This window comes from Podarcis muralis, chromosome 6 (assembly GCF_964188315.1).
Source record: "Podarcis muralis chromosome 6, rPodMur119.hap1.1, whole genome shotgun sequence".
Lineage (NCBI taxonomy): Eukaryota > Metazoa > Chordata > Lepidosauria > Squamata > Lacertidae > Podarcis > Podarcis muralis.
In genome coordinates, this window is record NC_135660.1 from 98,371,587 (window position 1) to 98,391,807 (window position 20,221).

The 20,221-nt window shown below is 43.9% G+C and overlaps 1 protein-coding gene across 3 annotated transcripts in view; it reads right to left on the reverse strand.

Moving 5' to 3' along the window:
- Positions 1 to 7,927: 7,927 nt before the first annotated feature.
- KIAA0930 (KIAA0930 ortholog) overlaps positions 7,928 to 20,221 on the reverse strand; it is a 54,719-nt gene continuing 42,425 nt past the window's right edge. For 2 of the 3 annotated variants that reach the window (XM_028728662.2, XM_028728660.2), the window contains 7 exons: positions 17,221 to 17,298; positions 17,014 to 17,115; positions 14,576 to 14,716; positions 12,383 to 12,577; positions 11,654 to 11,816; positions 10,340 to 10,495; positions 7,928 to 8,462 (listed from right to left, as the gene is read on the reverse strand). In XM_028728662.2, coding sequence (XP_028584495.2) covers positions 8,422 to 8,462; positions 10,340 to 10,495; positions 11,654 to 11,816; positions 12,383 to 12,577; positions 14,576 to 14,716; positions 17,014 to 17,115; positions 17,221 to 17,298 — 876 coding nt within the window. In that variant the 3' untranslated portion in view covers positions 7,928 to 8,421. The remainder of the gene's footprint in view (positions 8,463 to 10,339; positions 10,496 to 11,653; positions 11,817 to 12,382; positions 12,578 to 14,575; positions 14,717 to 17,013; positions 17,116 to 17,220; positions 17,299 to 20,221) is intronic. The other variant, XM_028728663.2, reaches the window with a different exon arrangement.

The following is a 20,221-nucleotide window of genomic DNA, read 5'->3' on the forward strand; positions in this document are numbered from 1 at the left end:
GTGATAGGTGTTGTATTCAAAATAATAAAGGGCCTGAGGTTGGGCATAGCCTTAAATTATGGGAAGTGTTTGTGTTTGAGAAACAACCAATTGGGACCAATCTGATAGGTGCTTCTTACCCAAGATCTACATACAGTGGAACCTAGGTTTACGTACCATCCTTGTGAATGCTTCGGGTAATGAGCTCTGCTAACCTGGAAGTAGTACCTCGGGTTGCGAACTTTGCCCTGGGATGCAAGCGGAAGTCGTGCACCGGAGGCACGGCAGCAGCGGAAGGCCCCGTTAGCAAAAGCGCGCCTCAGGTTAAGAACGGTTTCAGCTTAAGAACGGACCTCCGGAATGAATTAAGTTTATAACTGGAGGTACCACTGTATTGAATTAAGTTGAATTGTTTTTTACCCTTGTTGTATATGACATTTTAGCTTTCCTCTCATTTGTTGGGACTTAAACGTTACCTTGGCACACCAAAAAGGCGTGGTGTGACTAGTTCTTGGCATTCTTTTCAATGCCAAATACTCATGCTTTTTTTTAAAAAAAATCACCTTCCAATTTTGATAGATTTGCCAGGTAGATGTAGCTGCCCAAGAAATGCAGAGGCCAAAACTTGCAGATGCAGAGCTAGTTGTGCAATTTTTTGGCTCCAGGGTTTTTGCTACTTTGGATGTAGTAGTAAAATTTACTGCTTGCTGTTCCAGCATGAACAAGATGTTGAATGTCCACAGTTCAGTTTTTATGATCACAGTCAGCATCATGGTAGAATCCATCACAGAACAACATAGAATCCATGGCCCATATTGTAGGCATGGACTTCCGAATAATTTCTCACAAATCAGCATACACACACACTTAGCATAATGTTTTTAAGAATAATTTATTGGCAGTCACTGTTCATCATAGGTGTATGTAATATTAGTTTTTTCCTCATGTACAAAAGTGTTCCTGTTGCATTTTCCTTGCTTAGTGGGCTCAGCTACATAGCTGTAAAAAATTATAGCACAAAGCTGACTGAGGCAGAAATCATGCAACATGTATATCTGATCATACATAAAGTATGTGAAGCAGGAGGGACCACAGTGGTCATTTCAGTCTCTTTATCTTGGCCTCTCACTGTAATTACAATTAGTGTACAAAATACTATTTAAAGAGTATGAGTATAGGCAGTTTATTCCACTGTACACTTTCAGTTGCTGTTGCCTTAAGTGTAATAAATTCAATGGTGAATGAGCACTGACTACGGGCAGCTAATTTCTTGGGCAGATTCTAAACCACTGTGGTCAAAAAAGTTACATCATATTTCATCTCAATGGGATAATGTGCACTTTTGGGCCCAGGAAAGCACTATAATTGTTTGACCTACATATAATTGTGTGGGCAGTACTAGAGAGAAACTGGTTCCTATGACTTTGATGGTGATATGATGAGACAAACATTCATAATACCCATTCTAGATGGCATTCCATTGACAAAACAGGTCAAGGCTTGGTTCCCATCTGATTCTGTGTAAAAAAGGTAAAGGTACCCCTGCCCGTACGGGCCAGTCTTGACAGACTCTAGGGTTGTGCGCCCATCTCACTCAAGAGGCCGGGGGCCAGTGCTGTCCGGAGACACCTCCGGGTCACGTGGCCAGCGTGACATCGCTGCTCTGGCAAGCCAGAGCCGCACACGGAACACCGTTTACCTTCCCGCTAGTAAGCGGTCCCTATTTATCTACTTGCACCCAGGGGTGCTTTCGAACTGCTAGGTTGGCAGGCGCTGGGACCGAACAACGGGAGCGCACCCCGCCGCGGGGATTCGAACCGCCGACCTTTCGATCGGCAAGCCCTAGGCGCTGAGGCTTTTACCCACAGCGCCACCCGCGTCCCTCTGATTCTGTGTAGACTCATTTAAAAGTCACAAACAGGGTCTCAAGCTCCCATCATCTTTGACCCCTGGTACTGCTGGCTGGGGCTGACGAGTCCAACAACCTCTTTGGCGGGGGGCACAATTGTTCCCACCTTTGCTCTACTGAGTCACTGGGCCTCATGGCCCTCTCTGGGGCAGTGTCCAAAATCAACACTCATTCCAGAAATGTAATTGGATGGTGCAATCTAATGCATGTCTATACAGGAGCAAGTCCCACGGTGCTTTGTAGTGTGTGCGTGTGTGTATAGAGCTGCAGCCTGAAAGAAAAAGCAGGATCCAACAGCAACAGATTAACATCCTAAGAAAGTTCTTAAGATCTCTCTACCTAGACTAGTAGTGCTTAGAATGTTAAATTGTGGTTTCTGGAACCGACTGCAGGAGGTACTGGTTTTGTACTGTCATGGTTTTCATATTGATGTTTATTGTAGCTATTTGAATTTGATTTTGCTTGGGATTTGAATTACTGTGAACTGTTCTGAGAGTCAATTTCTCCATAGAAATTTAGGTTATAAAAAATAAGCAAGAAATTTGCAAATGATGTTCATGTTCAATGTACTGAAAGGTATTTCCATGTTGACTAGCAGCTTGAATATATCTTTGCATGAAAGAACAGTTCTTAGCATTCTGTTAGATGCTAGAATCAACATTTGCCCTGCTTCAGGTGTATAAATGAAGGTCCTCTGTTCATATTTAAGAAAGGAAAGGAATGCACTGTTTGTAGTTAAGGTAAATCCTGTCCATCACCCCTGATGGGAGGGAAGGCAGGCCTCATGGAGCAGGGATCCTAAGGCAGGCACAATGAGACAAAGGTCAGAGAGATGCACAAAAAACTAGGTTTATGGCCAAAGGCTGCTTTCAAAAAATAACCATTGGGAAGGCTACTGTGTGCTTCCCATGTGATAGCAATCAAGAATGCTTGTTCCTCAGTTATCACCCTAAGGATTATTAAGAGCATTCACAGTGTCTGTGCAGTGAAGTACCTCTTTGTTGCTAGGAGGCCATCCTATATGAATTAAATTACCTGCCATTGATTCCAATACAGGATATTCTAATACAGTGGGAAGAATTAACATTTAAAAAGCTCCAACCCCAATGTGATCAAGAAACAGATCCCACAAGTGGGCTATAAAGGTAAGAGTAGGTTTAGTTCTGCATTGTTACGAGTCACCAGGAAGCCACCTTGGGCCAAAGTGTACCGCTTTTCCTAAATGGCTTTCACAAACACCTCAGAGGTAGAAAGCGAAGCCCTAGTGAGGGGGAACTGAGTCAACGGAGGGCAATATCCATCTTCTACCGCCTAACACTCTGCAGCCTAGCTCTCACCGCTCGCTGGTCTCTGTTGAAATGACTCTAGTGTGCCTTATAATCAACAAATCCACAGACACTATTCCCACCTATTGGATATTTTGCTCATACGCATTTCTGGCATCTCATTATGACCTGAATTCATGTCTCTTACTGAGAAATCTGAGTGCAAGAGTTTCTTCTGCCTACGCACTAGCTGCTGAAGGTAGCAAGTGAGCTTATCTGGAGTGCTTAAATTTACATCGTTGCTCTAAAGAGACTGCCCTCTTACTCATAGGAGCGTATACTAAAGTTGCAGTTCGGGTGGACGGACAGGAAAACCATTTGGTGTTCCAGCGTACAAAGTACTGAACACGCCTGGGTGAATAAGGCCCTGTGGTAACTGAATAGTTCATTTAAGGTATTTAACATTAACCATAAAAATTGATCTAGCACTTAGAAAAAGCAGACCACACCGTCTGAAGGCAGCAGGGGGGGGGGGGGGAGAGCTGAAACCTTGAGATGTAAATTACGAAGTGGTTTGGCTGATGTTTGGTAGTAAATAAAAATTAAGGCTGTGTCTAACTAGACAGACTTGCCTCTGGTACAAATGTGGTTTGTGCCAGTATATACAGCAGGGGCAGGGAACCTGTTCCCTTCAAGGCGTTTCTGTAGCCTGGCAAACTGAAGCAGTCAGTTTTCAGCTGCATCTGTTGACGTAAAAACACTCAGGTAATCATCAAGTAACAGTACAAATCTTGATCAGAGTCCCTACAGTTCTGAGGTTCTTAAAACTCTGAGTTGGGCAGGGCTGTGCAAAGATCTGGTCAAAAGCACCCAGGAAGGCTCCGCCAACCCCCCTTTGGATGGCTTTAAAAGGGGATTAGAAAAATTAGTGGAGATGATGACTGTGAATGGCTATTAGCCACAAAGGTGATATTCTGCCTCCAGGGTAGGAAGCAAAACTGAAGACCAGTTGCTGGAAACAGCAGGAGAGATGCTCTTGTGCTCCAGTCCTGCTTGCAGGCTTCCCACAAGTATGGGACTGGCCACTGTGAGAACAGGATGCTGATCTAAATGGGTCACTGGCCTGATGTGGTTTTGCTGTCAGGTATTTTATGTAGCTGCTAAGTTGCTTTGAGATACTGTTCTATAAAGTGACAAATAAATGCAATAAATAATTGATAAGCATACAACCAGTCATGACAGATTTTTTTTTTACTTCCTTTTGAATCCGAAAACCTTACGTAGTGTGAATGAAGTATGAGGAGACCCTGACGGACGTTCTGACTGGTCCTGCTCCAATGATGTAAACCAGCCCACGACCATTGCCTATAAAGGAACGGGTAGAGCAATGACTTGGCAAAGCTGCCTCAACACTTCTCTGCCTCAGCCACTTCTGAGCATTAAGTGGCTCAGCCCACAAAACACTTCTCAAGAGAGTGCAGCATAAATTTAGGGTGGAGGGGATTCTTTGTGTCATTAAAGTCCTTCAAACCCAGCTGTGTACAGCTGCACATTATGTTCACATATAATCACAGAGCTATTTGAAATTTAGATTTTACATATAGAGCTGGATTTTAAAAGGCACAGAATAGGCTGGCAACAGCCCAACCACAGTCCAACATTTATACCTAAACACAACCCCTGCAAGAGGTGGTTGCATTGTATCCCCACTGCTGCATGAACCTGACATACAGAAAGGCCTCCAGATCAGCCCCAGAAGCCCCAGGCATTTCAATAGAAATATGTGGGCATGGGAGCATCTTCACGTTTCTATGTATCCAGCTCTTTATGCCACTTTAGGGGGACTAAAACAGGCCTCACCAGCACAATGTGGTCTAGCCTTTACTTTCTGAGGTAAAGCGTGACAATAGCTGGCAGAGGAGGAACCCCGCTCTAAGCAAAAACTGACATTAATCTGCAAAACTTGGAAAATTTAAACGTGCCTCTAGGAGTGAGATGATCTTTTCCCCTTTTAATCTTTCGGCGATTTGAATTTCAAAGGTGCATATAATAAGAACTGTAGGTAGGCATTTTGCTGAAGAATTACATGTACAATGCCAGCCTGAAAGAGATACGGATTATATCCATCTCTGATCAGTTTAATGAGGAACAGTAAAAAAATAAATGAACAATTAAGACTTCAGTTGCATTTTTTTCCAAGAATGCTCAGTCTAAAGAATCCCTCCCCCCTTTTCAGTGGGACTTGCATTAAAGTCACCAGCCTGCCTCTGAATTACATTATCTTAAGGCTACAATCTGATGCACACTAATTTAGGATTAAGCCCTGCTGAGCACAGGGGGGCTCACCTCAAAGGAAACATGCATATAGGACTGCACTGTCAGTTTGGAAATGAAGGTGGACCTATTCTTTTACCCTCATTAACTGCATTCTTGATTTGGCAGGGGTTTTAAGGTATTCCCATTTCATATTCTCACCTCTTCCACATGTCATTTCACTGACTGATGACCTAGGATGAGGGGCAGGGAAATTCAGAACTTGAGTCGCAGCAGGAAAAGTAGTACGAAAAGTGACAGAGGCCATTTTTGGCAGCAGCACCTTCTTTGCTGTAACGTGCAAGTGTACTTTGTTCCAGCATGGTGGACGTTCCAGGTTTTTGTGTGTGTTTTTTAAAAAAATCCACAGTGGTTGTAAGTTTATTTTATAGCAATTTTTGTCACTTGTTTGCAACTGCTGTTTTAAGGAAGCACCAGTTTTAAGAGCTAAGATATACCATCAGCAGCCACACACAATTTGTTTCTTGGCTATACCACTTCAGACAGTAGGCAGAGAACTTCGTGTCTTAATGTCTCCAATAAAACCCTGCCACGTACAGAGTAGTTCCGAAGGCGGCTGACTTCTGCCCCCGACACATTGACTTTTTGTGTGTGCAGGAAAGGCTTTGGTCATTCCTGTTCCCCTTAACATGTTAGACCATCCCAACAGCCCCTGTTTCACCTGCAGTAACTCAGTCCATGACCAGGTGCAGCATGCTAGGCTCTCAGGCGAAGTGGCTCAGTGCAGGAATGAGAGTGAGGGAAGCAAAGGCTTCAGCAGGAAGAGGGATTCCACAACAAATATTCAATTACAACTGCAAGGGGAACAATCCATGATATAAAGAAATAGTTGCATTTGAGGTGCTGAACTACTTAATGCCATAGGTAAAGTTCACGACAAAAAATAGTCGTGGAAGGAAGAAAAATAGTAGTCCAGGGTTTGTGTTCCATGGTATTAATCTCCCTACAGAGAGCAAAATCCCACGAATTTGAGTGGCACTTGCTTGTTTACATTCCCAAATGCTCTCTGCCAGAGGAATACTCTATATTTGTTGCATTTGCTTTAGAATGGAAATGGCACTAAATTTTTTAAATAAAGAGAAACACACCCATCCCTGCACAACACACACACATTTTTTCTTCCTACCCTTTATAGCTGCCAATCAGACTTGTTAATCCATGTTTTGGCTATAATGCATTATTTTAAAAGGCAGGGCAGTGACAAAGGACAGTTAATGAGATTTACAATTAAAGGAGCCATTTCAAGAACTGGAGTTTGAGCAAGCTGAATTTCAGGATGAAGGCAGCCATACTGTTATTCCAAAGAACACTTTCAGATGATTTTTCACTTAAGGGGGAGAGCCAGGCTCATTCCCAGCACCACAACTGGGATGATGATCACACAGAGCAGGAAATGGCACACTGGAACAGTCACCCTGCTCATCCTTCCCCATGTGAGTTATTCAGGCTGTCCATCATTTTTAAAAAGAAAAGAAAGAAATTAGCAGACCTGGGCGTGGTCATGTTGCTCCACAAACACTTCAAATGCAAAACTTATTTGGGGATTGAGAAATGGGGGTGGGTGGGAGAGAGAGAGGGTATTTATGACAAGACAACCACCAACAGATGCTCTCCATGGGCAGATCTTTTAAACTCAAGTTTAAGAACCTTTTTAAACAACTCACCTCAGAACAGTACCTATGTTTGTAGAGCAGCGAAACCTTTGCTATAAGCAAACAGGTAAGCGTCTTATGCATCCTCTGCTACAACTGCAACATACTTGGTTCTGCAATCAGCACCCCACAAATACCCACTCTCTGCCCTTGCCAGGATTTCCTTTTTCTTTCTTTTTGCATAATGTCACAGTAGTGTTCTAGAGAATTTTAAATAATTAGGCTTCTGTATACCAAAGCACAGCGAATCACAGAATTAGCAGAACCAAGATCCAGGAAAACGAGTTTCATTATATAGTACTAATGAAAAGTTTGATGTATAAAAGATTTCTAGTAGCCCACTTCAATTAGTTTTAATTTCCAATGGTGTGGTAACTGGCTGAGGTCTGCTGCGTTTTTTGGTACTAGAGTCTTTAAGTTTGTGTTTCCTGCTTCTCATATGCAGACATTCTATGCTACTAGAGACAGGTTTGCTCCTAGAAGTAATAGCCATAATGAAACCAAATCACATTTAGCACATTTCTTCAAAGTGTTGAGCTCACTCTTTCAAGCCTTTTTGGCTGTACTTTTCGCTGATCTTTGGTAGGTGAAGATGTCATTGCGGAATCAGTTTTTGCTACGTGAGCTTTAAACCTATATCACTCATGGGAAGTGTAAAGACCAAGACTTCAAGTTCCATTTGGTCTGCTCCATTTAAGTCCCCAACTTCCCTTTGCTGTTATACTATTCTGCTACCCTATCAACTTTAAAACACATACACAAAGTTGTTTTATGATGCAACAAAGGAGTGTTCTCAACCATCTCTCAGAAGTTCATTGAAGTTCATTGGTACATCAGTATGAAATCCTATGGACATTTCTCTCGAAATATATAAAGGTTAATACATTCTGTACAGGTTGGTTGGTTTTCAGTTATGAAGTAAACACTGTAACAAATGGTTCATAAAGCATAGTTTTAAACACAGCCCCAACTTTTGTGTTGTTGGGGGCTCTTTTTGTTCTTTATTTCCCCCTTTGTCTTCTTTATTGGTCAAGTTATTTCTGCCAGTCATAACTATAAAGAGGTGTAGTCTTTTTTTTAAGGGAGTATATAGTATGTATAGCAGAGGGAGGAAGGAAGAGGCACTTTTTGAATGGCTGGCTGGTAATTCCCAAAACATCCCTTTTTTCAGTGTTATGTTAAGTTTCTGACGCTAGGTGGTGCTGCTGTGACAGAAGAGCACTGTAGTTGTTGTTTTTAGGCACTTGGCTGCATGGCTTCCAAGGCAGTGCCCAGCTCTCTGCTATGTCATCAGAATCGGTTTCTGCCGCACCTCCAGAATATCTAAGCAAACAAGAAAGATGACAGGATCGTGGTGAGGATTCCGGGCCACAGTTCTTTGGCTACAATATCTCAATGGGTAAAGATGGTTGGGCCTCATTCGCAGAGATCTTGAAATCATTGGGGTGCTTCCACATACCATGTTTTTCGCTCCATAAGACACACCTTTTTCTTCCTAAAAAGTAAGGGGAAATGTCTGTGCGTCTTATAGAGCGAATGCGTGGTCCCTAGAGCCGAATTGCCCAGGGGCAAAAAGCAGATCATGCTTCTTCTTTCTTTCTTTCTTTTTTTTTTGAAAGAGGGAAGTGGGTGTTGAAACAAAACGCTGATCGTTTGCCGATCAGGGGACGCTAGAGATAAAGCAGGCTGCCTGGGAGTGGGGAGGTAAAGACAGAAACTTGCAGAGTGGGGAAACAGGAAGACTAAACCAATAAGGAGAGAAATTAGAAGAAAAGGAGGAGCAAAAAACTGCTCCAGCTAAGGAGAAGACACTAAGGCAAACAAGAGGGAAGGGAGTGTTGAAAGGAAACAGCTGGTCGGTGGGATCGGAAGAGAGATAAGGGACGCTAGCGATAAAGGAGGCTGCCTGGGAGGGGGGAGGTAATAGCCCATGGATCCTCAGGATTTTTGCATTGGGTCACCCCAAATTCACCATCAGATCACATGTCTGTGGCCAAAGCATGAACCACAAAAAACATACATCCACTGTTTCATTCAGAATAATTTTTTTCTTCTTGTTTTCCTCCTCTAAAAACTAGTTGTGTCTTATGGTCAGGTGCGTCTTATGGAGCGAAAAATATAGTAAGCTAGAACCCTCACATTTTAAACCACATGTACTCAACATTGGCTTAGTGTTTAAAAACAACAACCCAGGAGGGGAACATTATTTCCTTTCGGCTGAAATTGGGAGGTAGACAAAACATACCCCCAAATGGTTAAAGTGCTTCCACACTGTCACAAAAGCTGAAATTTGAAACGCACACACAAACATTCAAAGACACCCTGACTATCAAGGGCGGTGAGTCTAATGGGGAAAATGTACCTTTCTTTCTTGAAATGAAGGTGCTGCTGCTGCCATCACAACCATCCAAAGCACAATGGCTATTTGGCAGAGGTTGAAAATGGGGTATTGCTTTGAACTATCAAAACAAGAGACATTGTGAGTTGGATGCTGGCTGTGGGCTGAATCCAGCCCTGCTGGGCTGCTTGCACAATGAGACTTCTCTCCCCTGCACACCTTCAGATTCCGGTCGGAAGAGTTGGCGGATCCTCCAAAAACCGAAGCAGGTTTTGAGGGTGTGCAGGAGAGGAGAGGAACCTCTATTGCAGCATTGGACGCAACCCTAAATTAATTGCACTGAAGTGCAATGGAATTTGAATTATAACTAATTTTTCACACTGATTTCAACAGGTTCGAAGTGCAACTAGCTCAGTACGGATCCAATGCCAACGTCCCTAATTCCATGAATGTGGGTTAATACTGCTGTGACAAGCTGTAGCACAGGCTCTCCTATGTGGTCCCAGGGCTGCTCAAACTCTCCTAGAGGTGCTGGATGGAACAGAAGAAGAAGCTCACTTCAGTACTTAATAGATAATGGCTGAATTCTCTTCACCACTTGCCAGACAGATCAGCAGCAGCTCCAATTGTTTGGGGTGTCTTCACTTACCCAGCTGTGCTCCCTTTTAGAGTTAATTCACGCTTTTGAGAGAACTGTCACTTGGACAGAAGGGGCACACTCCACTGGAAATGTCTCCTCCATGTGCAGAATGGGAGATGTTCCTCCATACCTGCCACTCATTTCAGCAAGGCACGTGCAGGAGACGCTGCTGGTGAGCGTCAGGGTTGTCCCGTTCTGAAATGTGGATGAGGCTTTTCTCACCTGTTAAGATCCGATGCAATGGCAATGTGACATAGGTTAGGTGTGCATAGAGAAGGAAGTTTCCATCTGTTCTGTTTAGCTTCAGCCATGAGCCCACCAGAGATCTTCCCGTTCCAGACAAAGACCGCGAGCGTAGGTTTGTTGCGTTGTGCAGATCTGCCAAAATACAAGAAGGCTGCAGGAAGTAAGCAAAACATTACTGCCCCCAATACCATTGTCCAGCAAACAGACTGCAAGGCCCTTCAAGGGCAGCACCCCATTTGCCAACCCTGCCTTGGGAAGCTCACAAGGCAAGGGATGAATATCACAGTCTTGCACCCAGCAATCACAGGCCTCCTGCCCTCTGAACAGGAGAGGCTCCGTTCAGCACCTAAGAGCTGTGTGTGTTTTATATACAAATCAGCCCATTATTCAACTCAATACTACCTTCTCTGACTTGGAAACTCTTGAAGTTCCCTGCTCGGTTCCCTGTGATTCGGTTGCTGGAGGCATCATGAGCAGAAGGTAGAACCTTTTCTGAATTAAATGCATGTCCTTTATCACTGATTTATTTACAATGCCATCATCAGGAATGTAGGATGGCAAATGTCTTTCTAAGCAAGTCTATCTTCCTCAAGATCCTAAGCCAGTTAGTCAAAAGTCCTTCCCACTACACAGAATAGCTTGTTCTGCATCACCTTAGACCTGACCTACAAACGCAACAGAAAATGAGTTGATAGAATTCTGCAATGGTAAGTTGAACCAACACATTTTGCATTTCGGGGGTGGGGAGCCATTTCTGAAGGTTCCCTCACTTAAAAGCTCCCTGCAAGTAGAAAACTAGCAACTCCTGGGAGAAAAGGTTCTGGTCTTGCCCTCCCCCACTGGGCTAGTTTTCCGCTTGCAAAGAGCTTTTTAAGTAAGGGAACATTAAAAAACGCAATTTCCACCGCCTTCAATATGAAACGGTAATGTCACCTCATTATCCTGCATGTGTATCAACCTCAGCAGATTTCTTGTCCAGTCCTGCTAATTTCACAAGATAACCTCCCACCATAATGTAGTGTTTTCCACAGTTGTGAATACCACAATCGGATCCACTAGGAGGTTCCATGGGTCAAAGTGATGATAATAAGCAAATAAATCTAAGTTTAGTTTGCAAAGGCATGAACTCTAGTTCTCACTGGGACTACTACCTTAGTTCATCTTTTCTCATTTTTGTGTGTCACACAGTTGGGCTGAGAGAATCCCAGCCTGATTTAGTGACATCAGTGTACTCCCCAGCAGCAAGCATCCCTTAAGCCCCGCCATGCCTCAAGATCACTCTTCTCTCACCTCCACTATCATCATCCCTAAAGAACTCTTCGCTGTCATTGGCAGAATGGGATTTCTTCATTTCAGCAATTCGATTCCGCGGCACTTTCCTTTTGAGGGATGGGGAGAAGAAAGAAGGGCGGTTGTTGCGTTCCGGAGTCGGAGGTGTGCTGAATGAAGTGACCTGAAAGAAGAAAATCAGAAATAAATTGGGAAGGAAGGTTATGAGATAATATTGACTGCTCTGTGTTTTGATTGACATTGTATTTTATTTTGAACCTCATTCAATGGTTATCTGCTCTGAGTTGCAGTCTGGTGGATATAAAAACTGCTTCCTGAACACTGTTTTGAAAATGCATTCTTCTGGCTACTGAACAAACACACATGAACAAACCACCGTTTATGTACAGTGACCATTTAGGGACAGCTGACCTTTTAATGCAAAATATCCAGTACTTTAATACAGTGATTGCCAACTGGCAATATAGAAGACATACCTGGACTTCAAAGGCAATTTTACTTAGAACCTCTAACTTTAACAGAGAAGGAGATATTTAAAGGTTTTCTGACAGTTTCACTTTAGAGTCAAACTTGTTTCCAAAGCTGCAAGATGAATTCTTTCTACTGTTTTGGTTTTTATTTGATGCAGACATCCTGCCCAACAGAGGTAGATTTGAACAGCAAAGATACACTTCTGGCTCCTCAACAAACGGAGTTCTCCAGAGTCCAAGATTGGAGAACTTAACTCACTCTCTCATGCAGAGGTGAACCTGGGTTTGAATCTTCCTCTGTCCCATAGGGAGACGTGTCACCAGTTGAAACGCGACTCACGGCCATTTCCGCGTGTCCTTTTCCTTGTGGCCCTTTCATTCGCACAAATTCCATATTATTGTATTTGTAAAAGCCAAAGGACATCCTTTGTGCCATTTTCGCTGCAACGCTTACCTAGAATGAACAGTAAAAAGGTAAGAGTGGTTATGGGAATCCCAGACCAGGGAAGGTTGATGCCTGCCTTGCTGTCATTCAGGTGCCAGGTTGAGGCATTTTGTTATCTCAGGGGTTAATAATAATTTAGATCTGTGGAAAAGCCAGATTCATTTCTGTGGAACTGGCACTTCTAAAACTCTCCCTTAATGTCCATTCCGTGCTTTTCGTTCTGCCCGGACGCTGAGGTCCAGCGCCGAGGGCCTTCTGGCGGTTCCCTCATTGCGAGAAGCAAAGCTACAGGGAACCAGGCAGAGGGCCTTCTCGGTAGTGGCGCCCGCCCTGTGGAACGCCCTCCCATCAGATGTCAAAACGATAAACAACTACCTGACATTCAGAAGACATCTTAAGGCAGCCCTGTTCAGGGAAGTTTTTAATGTATGATATTTTAGTGTTTTTTGGTTTCTATGGAAGCCGCCCAGAGTGGCTGGGGAAACCCAGCCAGATGGGCGGGGTACAAATAATAAATTATTATTATTATTATTATTATTATTATTATTATTATTATTATTATGAACTTCTGGGGCAGCTCCTCTTCTCTGGAACTTCCTGCCTATTAATATTTGGCAAGGACAATCATACTCTTATTGACACCTGCTAAAGAGAGTTCTGTTTACCTAAACAAGTATTTTTATTATCTACATTTGCTTAAAAAATTTTTTGATCTATATTTTGATCATTTTATTGTGTCTGCTGTGTCTAAAGTCTGCATTTACTGTTGTTTCATATTTGTGAAGCACTTTCCACTAGTTTATGCCACTATACCTACTGCAGCCTTCTATGGGCAGAGATGCCCTTTTCAGTCTTATCCATGTTCTGGCCACGTTCAGTTTCAATAACTGTAACTGAATGTGGGCGAACCCTTGGAAACATTTGGAAACTTCAGCTGGCTCAGAATGCAGCAACCAGGTTGTGGACCAGGACTTGCATATCTGAGCATATTTTGTCTGCACTAGAAAATCTTATCTGGCTTCCACTTACGTCTTGGATACAATTTGAAGTGCTGATTTTAGCTACCAAACTCTTAAAAAAGAAAAAAAAAGTGGCAGCACTGTATCTAAAGGACTTCCTTCTTTCATACAAAGCTATTTGTTTATTAAAGGTCGTCTTTGGTGATCTTGCTCCAGGAGCTTCCACCTTCAGATATTAGGTGGGTGACAACTGGTGTGAGGTCCTTATCTGTGGCAGCCTATGGAATTCTCCAGGCAGTCTGGTTTGTTTATACACAACCATTTAGGCACATAGCTAAAAACAGAGGATAATCTAGAAAGTTCTTGAAATGCACAAAACATTTTTGCATGAAGCTGGCACAACAGCCTGCATTTGGACTGAGAGTTTTCTACACCCAAACACCTTTCACATTTCCAAGAGAACTCAAGTGGATTTTGCTTCTCCTAGTAACAGTTTATGGCTCCTTAAGAAATTCTGGCTTTACCTCCAAAGAGTCAGAGGCTTAGGAGTAAACTGGGACTGAACCCTCCCTGCTCCCCGACCACATAAGCACTTTTCTCCCAGTGAGCTGTAGCAATGCAGCACAACAAGGTAAAGTGAGGAAGGGACCAGGGTAAACTTTCCCCCCATGTTGTTGTAGAAAACAGGCACCCCACTTCCCAATAGTCACTTTAGGCATAAATGAGGCAAATGCAAGAATACCTAGTGCAGTCACCTGTGAGGTATCAACCTAGCTAGGCAGGTGACCATCACCAAAAGGGCTCTCACCCCATTGTCTTTTTTTTAATGCTTTTTTGAATTCAAAAAAGCATACATTCAGAAAAAGAAAACTACATATTCCCACATGCTTAGTTTCTTTCCTTATACACAATTTCTATAACAGCTTCCCATCACCCCATCGTGGATCCTAAAGGCTTTAATCATGTGCCACACTTTTCATTATCAGTCCAAATCAATCTCCATTATTTTATTTTCCTATAGTTTTCCATATTTCTGCAGGGCTCTCACCCTATTGTCATAGACCTTCTTGAGGGCTTCGTAGCGGATCGATCCCTGGAAGATAACTCCTTGGAAGGTGTTGCTTTTGTCACTGGCCACCAGCTCCACACAGACCATCTCACCTTCTCCTACAGTCATATCGCTGAACACCTAAATGAACATCCAAAAAACTTGCACTTAGTAGAAAGAGGGAAAAACAGTAGCTCTAGATAACTAAAACTTCATTTGCTGCCGCCTATTTTACATAGAGGGACGCGGGTGGCGCTGTGGGTTAAACCTCAGCGCCTAGGACTTGCGGATCGCATGGTCGGCGGTTCGAATCCCCGCAGCGGGGTGCGCTCCCGTTGCTCGGTCCCAGCACCTGCCAACCTAGCAGTTCGAAAGCACCCCCGGGTGCAAGTAGATAAATAGGGACCGCTTACTAGCGGGAAGGTAAACGGCGTTTCCATGTGCGGCTCTGGCTCGCCAGAGCAGCTTCGTCACGCTGGCCACGTGACCCGGAAGTGTCTGCGGACAGCGCTGGCTCCCGGCCTATAGAGTGAGATGAGCGCACAACCCTAGAGTCTGGCAAGACTGGCCTGTACGGGCAGGGGTACCTTTACCTTTTTATTTTACATAGATTGCAAAATACAAACGTCCTTTTCAAAGCACACGATGCAGGACTTTGTTTCAGAAAAGCAAATTGCAAATAATAATAATAATAATAATAATTTATTATTTATACCCCGCCCATCTGGCTGAGTTTCCCCAGCCACTCTGGGCGGCTCCCAATCAGTGTTAAAAACAGTACAGCATTACATATTAAAAACTTCCCTGAACAGGGCTGCCTTAAGATGTCTTCTGAATATCAGGTAATTATTTATCTCTTTGACATCTAATGGGAGGGCGTTCCACAGGGCGGGCGCCACTACCGAGAAGGCCCTCTGTCTGGTTCCCTGTAGCCTCACTTCTCGCAATGAGGGAACCGCCAGAAGGCCCTCGGCGCTGGATCTCAGTGTCCGGGCTGAATGATGGGGGTGGAGACGCTCCTTCAGGTATACAGGACCTGATTGGCCTGGAAGCACTAAAACCTGTAGCAGTTAAAAATGTATCCTATTTTATTTTTTTGAGCAAGGAGGGCAGTAGGGGGAAGAGCATTAAACATGAAATTGCCCAAAATGCTCACAAAGGATAACTTAATACAATATAATGCCGGGGGCGGGGGGAGAAATTGAGGGTTGTGTGAACAGAAAGGGAACCAATTTTCATTTATTTCCCCTTCCCCACTGAAGACACCTCTGCTCTTCCTAAATGGGGCATGGGGTGGGGGCAATCATCAGAAAGTGCTTCCCTCCCAATTCTGCTGACAGAAGGTCTACTGTCCACTGAGGAACACAAGACAATCATGGTAAGGCTGCAGTCCTCTGGACCCCTGGGAGGTACAGGGAGAGAGAGAGAGAGAGAGAGAGAGAGAGAGAGAGAGAGACCACACATCAGGTCTCCCATCACCACCTTGTCATCAGCTGAGCCAAAAGGTGGTATATGGGGGGCCTTCTTATTCCCCCTAAAGACCCCCAAGTCCAAGGGAAATTTAAGAGCTGACTTGAATCTCTCCCTTTCATTTCTAATGGGAGAGAAATAGCAAAGAGGAAGAGAAGGAGAAGGAGGAGGAGGAAGAAGAAGAAGAAAGGACAATCTCTAAGCCTTTGGCAATATCTGATAAAGCTAAAGGGACCCTGACTGTTAGGTCCAGTCATGGACAACTCTGGGGTTGTGGCGCTCATCTCGCTTTATTAGCCAAGGGAGCTGGCGTACAGCTTCTGGGTCATGTGGCCAACATGACTAAGCCACTTCGGGCGAACCAGAGCAGCGCACGGAAATGCCATTTACCTTCCCGCCGGAGCAGTACCTATTTATCTACTTGTACTTTGACGTGTTTTGAACTGCTAGGTTGGCAGGAGCAGGGACTGAGCCATGGGAGCTCACCCCATCGCGGGGATTCGAACCGCCAACCTTCTGATCGGCAAGCCCTAGGCTCTGTGGTTTATTTGATAAGATACTGCAAAATTTTGACATGCAGTTTATTTAACTAGGTTAAACAGTTACTGAGCTTTTCCAAGTCTTTCCTTTGGGCTTTGAACTTGCTTTACAGTATTTTGCATATATCTGTCTGCAAGTGATTAACACATGTAGGTAAGGTTCCTCTATGTTTACAGGTCCTCTATACCAACAGAGAAGCTGAGAGCCAGCCTAGGCTCAGAGGGGAGACCGTCAGGAGCCCCACATAATCTGCTCCAAGCTTTCTAAGGAAAAGGAATACAAGTAGAGGAAACAAACAGATGTGTCCAGATGTTCCCATGCAGTGCAGTTACGTTAAGTAAACACAGCACTGTTGGCTGGAGCTACCACAACTATTTGAAATTAAAGACAAGCACAAGAAATGGCATCTGTTCTTGTGAGTGACCTACCTCTTCAAAGTTGTCAATCATAAAAAATATGTTTGGATAGCTGATCTTCGATTCCTCCCCTTTGCTATCCATAGGGTGCTTACTTGGAGATGCAAAGACTTGCTGGAATAAACCATTTGGAAGATGTTATTAGCTTGCTGCATGGACATTGGCATGTACATGAAGGGAAAGGGGCTGAGATCAAGGCTGTCCCTTCAAGTTTCTCACCTGGGATTTCTTTTTATGAATGTGGATATCCCCTCCATCTGAACGAGTACACACCGCACAAGTCACTATGTAATCCAGCTGAAACAACACCAAGGCGTTGGAAAAGAAGCATTAATGGTTGTACACAACCAAAGCAGAATGACAGCCTTAAGAGCTTTTTCATTAAGCTTTCTTCCCCAGAGTCAGCAACTAAAGGAGAAAATGTGACCTTCCAGTTTCCATTTCCTCTCTGATTCATAAATACTCTGGTCTGCTTTTTAAAGGCAAGTTCCTTCCCCAGTCAATGTCTAACTGCTCTGCAGATACCCTCCTCCCAGGACACGCACAGCCTAGTTCAAAAACAGCACTTTTATCAAACGAGGATCATGCAACCAGAGATTTCAAATCAACATACAATTCCTCACCTCTGCAGCTCCTCACCAGGTGCACAATTTCTACTTTGCCCATTGTTTCCACAAGTCTTCCTCCTCTTCTTGCTGACGTTCCCTCATTCAGTCCCTTCTTACATCCTCTTTCCCCAACATTCCTTGATCTGCAGCCTTTCCCAACCACTGTCTCCTCTTCTTCTGAGTTTCCTCTTTCCTCTATACTCCTCCTTGGCCAAACCTTTCTGCTTACCTTCACCCTTCCTAAGATCAGAGCAGGTCAGCCAAGGGCAGGAGTGCCAGCTCAGCCCCCAATCATGGGTGCCCGGGGTCGTGGGTGCAATGCAGCGTGCATGGCCCTGGCACTGAAATTTGTGGGTGCTCAGGCCCTTCATGGAGAATTTTGTGGGTGCTCAGGCCCCAGGGACTTGGCACCTCTGGCCAGCGGCAGCCAGAGACACTTCTACCTGCAAAGGTTTCACCATCACAACTTTAATATCCCTACTCTGTGACAAGAAATATAGCAGGCCAGAGAACAAAGGCCAACAGAAAGAGGAGGACTTCTCCAAGGGCAAAACCAGCCTGAAAGGGGAACAGAAAGCTACATCCGCAAATCTGAAACCTGGGGGGAGGGGGGGCAGAGGGATTTTATTTTTTTAAGTGCAGACACCATCTTCAAAATTTTGTACAGTGGTACCTCGGGTTAAAAAAGGGAACACAGCACATGACAAACATTCTAGAATGACTCAACATCTATTTTATGGAATCTGAATCCAGTCTTTCCTTAAAGAGTGCTCAAGTCAGCTAAAACCACAGATTAAAACTAAATGTAAATCAACAATATAACAGCTTTAAAAACTGAATCATTTATCTTTTTTAAAAAAGTCAAGATTCCAAATTTTTAGCAAGAAAACTCCCAGGCTGTACATGATGTCTAGCATCTTCAATGAGTAATAAAACTGCAGAGAAGTCTAGACTGTCAATTAAGTGGAAACAAAGATCCGTCTCTGTACTCCAACATACTGTGCAACAGCTAAGGCAGGAGCTGCTAACCTGACACAATAGGAGACAATTGTCTTCTAGATCAGAAATGACAGGCACAAGCTCAATCTAGAACCATGTATATTCCAACATAGCAATCTCACCAGCAATTGTTTTCATCTATAGCTGATATAATTCAGAATGGATGTCCACTGGTGCACAGCCAATGTATGATTACAGTAAATTGCAGACAAATGAAAATATTAAATCAAGGTTTAAAACCAACAATGGCTTAGCATTATGTAGGAACACAACCAGCGTGGAAAGAAGAGACCAAGGTGGCCCAATTAACCAGGGTTAAACAAGAATGTTAAGATTCGGAAAATCCAGTCTTCAACAGTTGTGCTTAGGTTTGTGTGGCCACCTTATCTCCAACCACCAAGCTACAAAGACACAACCAAAGAACAAATGGAAAACAAAACAAACTATGGGGGCAAAAGTCATGGCTTATCAGTGAGACAACTTATGGTTTGCTGAACAAACCTTGTTTTAAGACCAATGATGGCTTAGCATTACATCGGAACATAGCCAGAGTGACTAGGGCTGATCACATGGACCTTTCCCACAGTTTGGACAATCCCAGGATGAAGAGAGTCCCATGTGATCATGCCTGCCAATGCCACTGCAGTCATTTATACACTTTATTACTGCTGTGGAATGAACCCACAAGTAAGTAGTTTCCATCTTCCTAGCATATGTATTATTTAGAACCAGGGTAGAGAACCCGTGACTGCCCAGATGTTGCTGGACCCCTACCAAACCTGAGAATCAAGTCATAAAGGCTGAAAATGATGAGGGATGAAGTCCAGCACTGGAAAAGCCAGAAGTTCACCACCCCTGATTTAAGAGGATACCCGAACACTTTCTTTTTGGTGGTTTGGACAGTTAACTAGACACTTACAACGCTAAGAAAAAATAGACAAGGCATTAGCAAAAGCTACATACAGAAGGGCACACACAGAATGGAGTAAAGCTGGACCTCTGAGGTTTATGTGATGGGTGTGGGTTAGTGATTGTGGATATGAGAAGAGCAGAGCCCAGGCACATGAACTGGCTAGGCAGAGGAATGATTATTTCACAAAATCCAAGACTGGTTCTTGTGCCTCTACCTGCCATGCTACTGAATAATGGAAGGTGGCACAGTCAGCTTCTGGATCCCCTCCCTTTACCCTTAAGTATCTGAGAAGCACTGAAGTTGTGCTCCCCACCCCCTCCCACGAGAAAATCAAGTTGCCACCTCTGAATGCAAATTCTGGGACAGAGCTGATTTTCTTTCCAGACTTAAGGAACATTCCTGTATTGCAGGGGCCTGGACAAGACGACCTTCAGGGTACTGTTCTTTCCAACCCTACTATTCAATATTTCTATTATCACCCCAAGAAGGCACTTTAAGAAGTTCTCTCTTTCCCCTTCTTGGGCCTGCTGGACAGCTTCCATTACATTATCCTATTTGCACTAAGGAGAAGGACGATGCTTCTTCTGAATAATCCCCAAAATACTGGTCTTGCCTTGCAGCCAGCTAGGAAACAAAGCTGCACCTGGAAATGGTAGGCACCATTGGTCTTTGACTGATTCCTTAGATGCCTTCCTCCAGC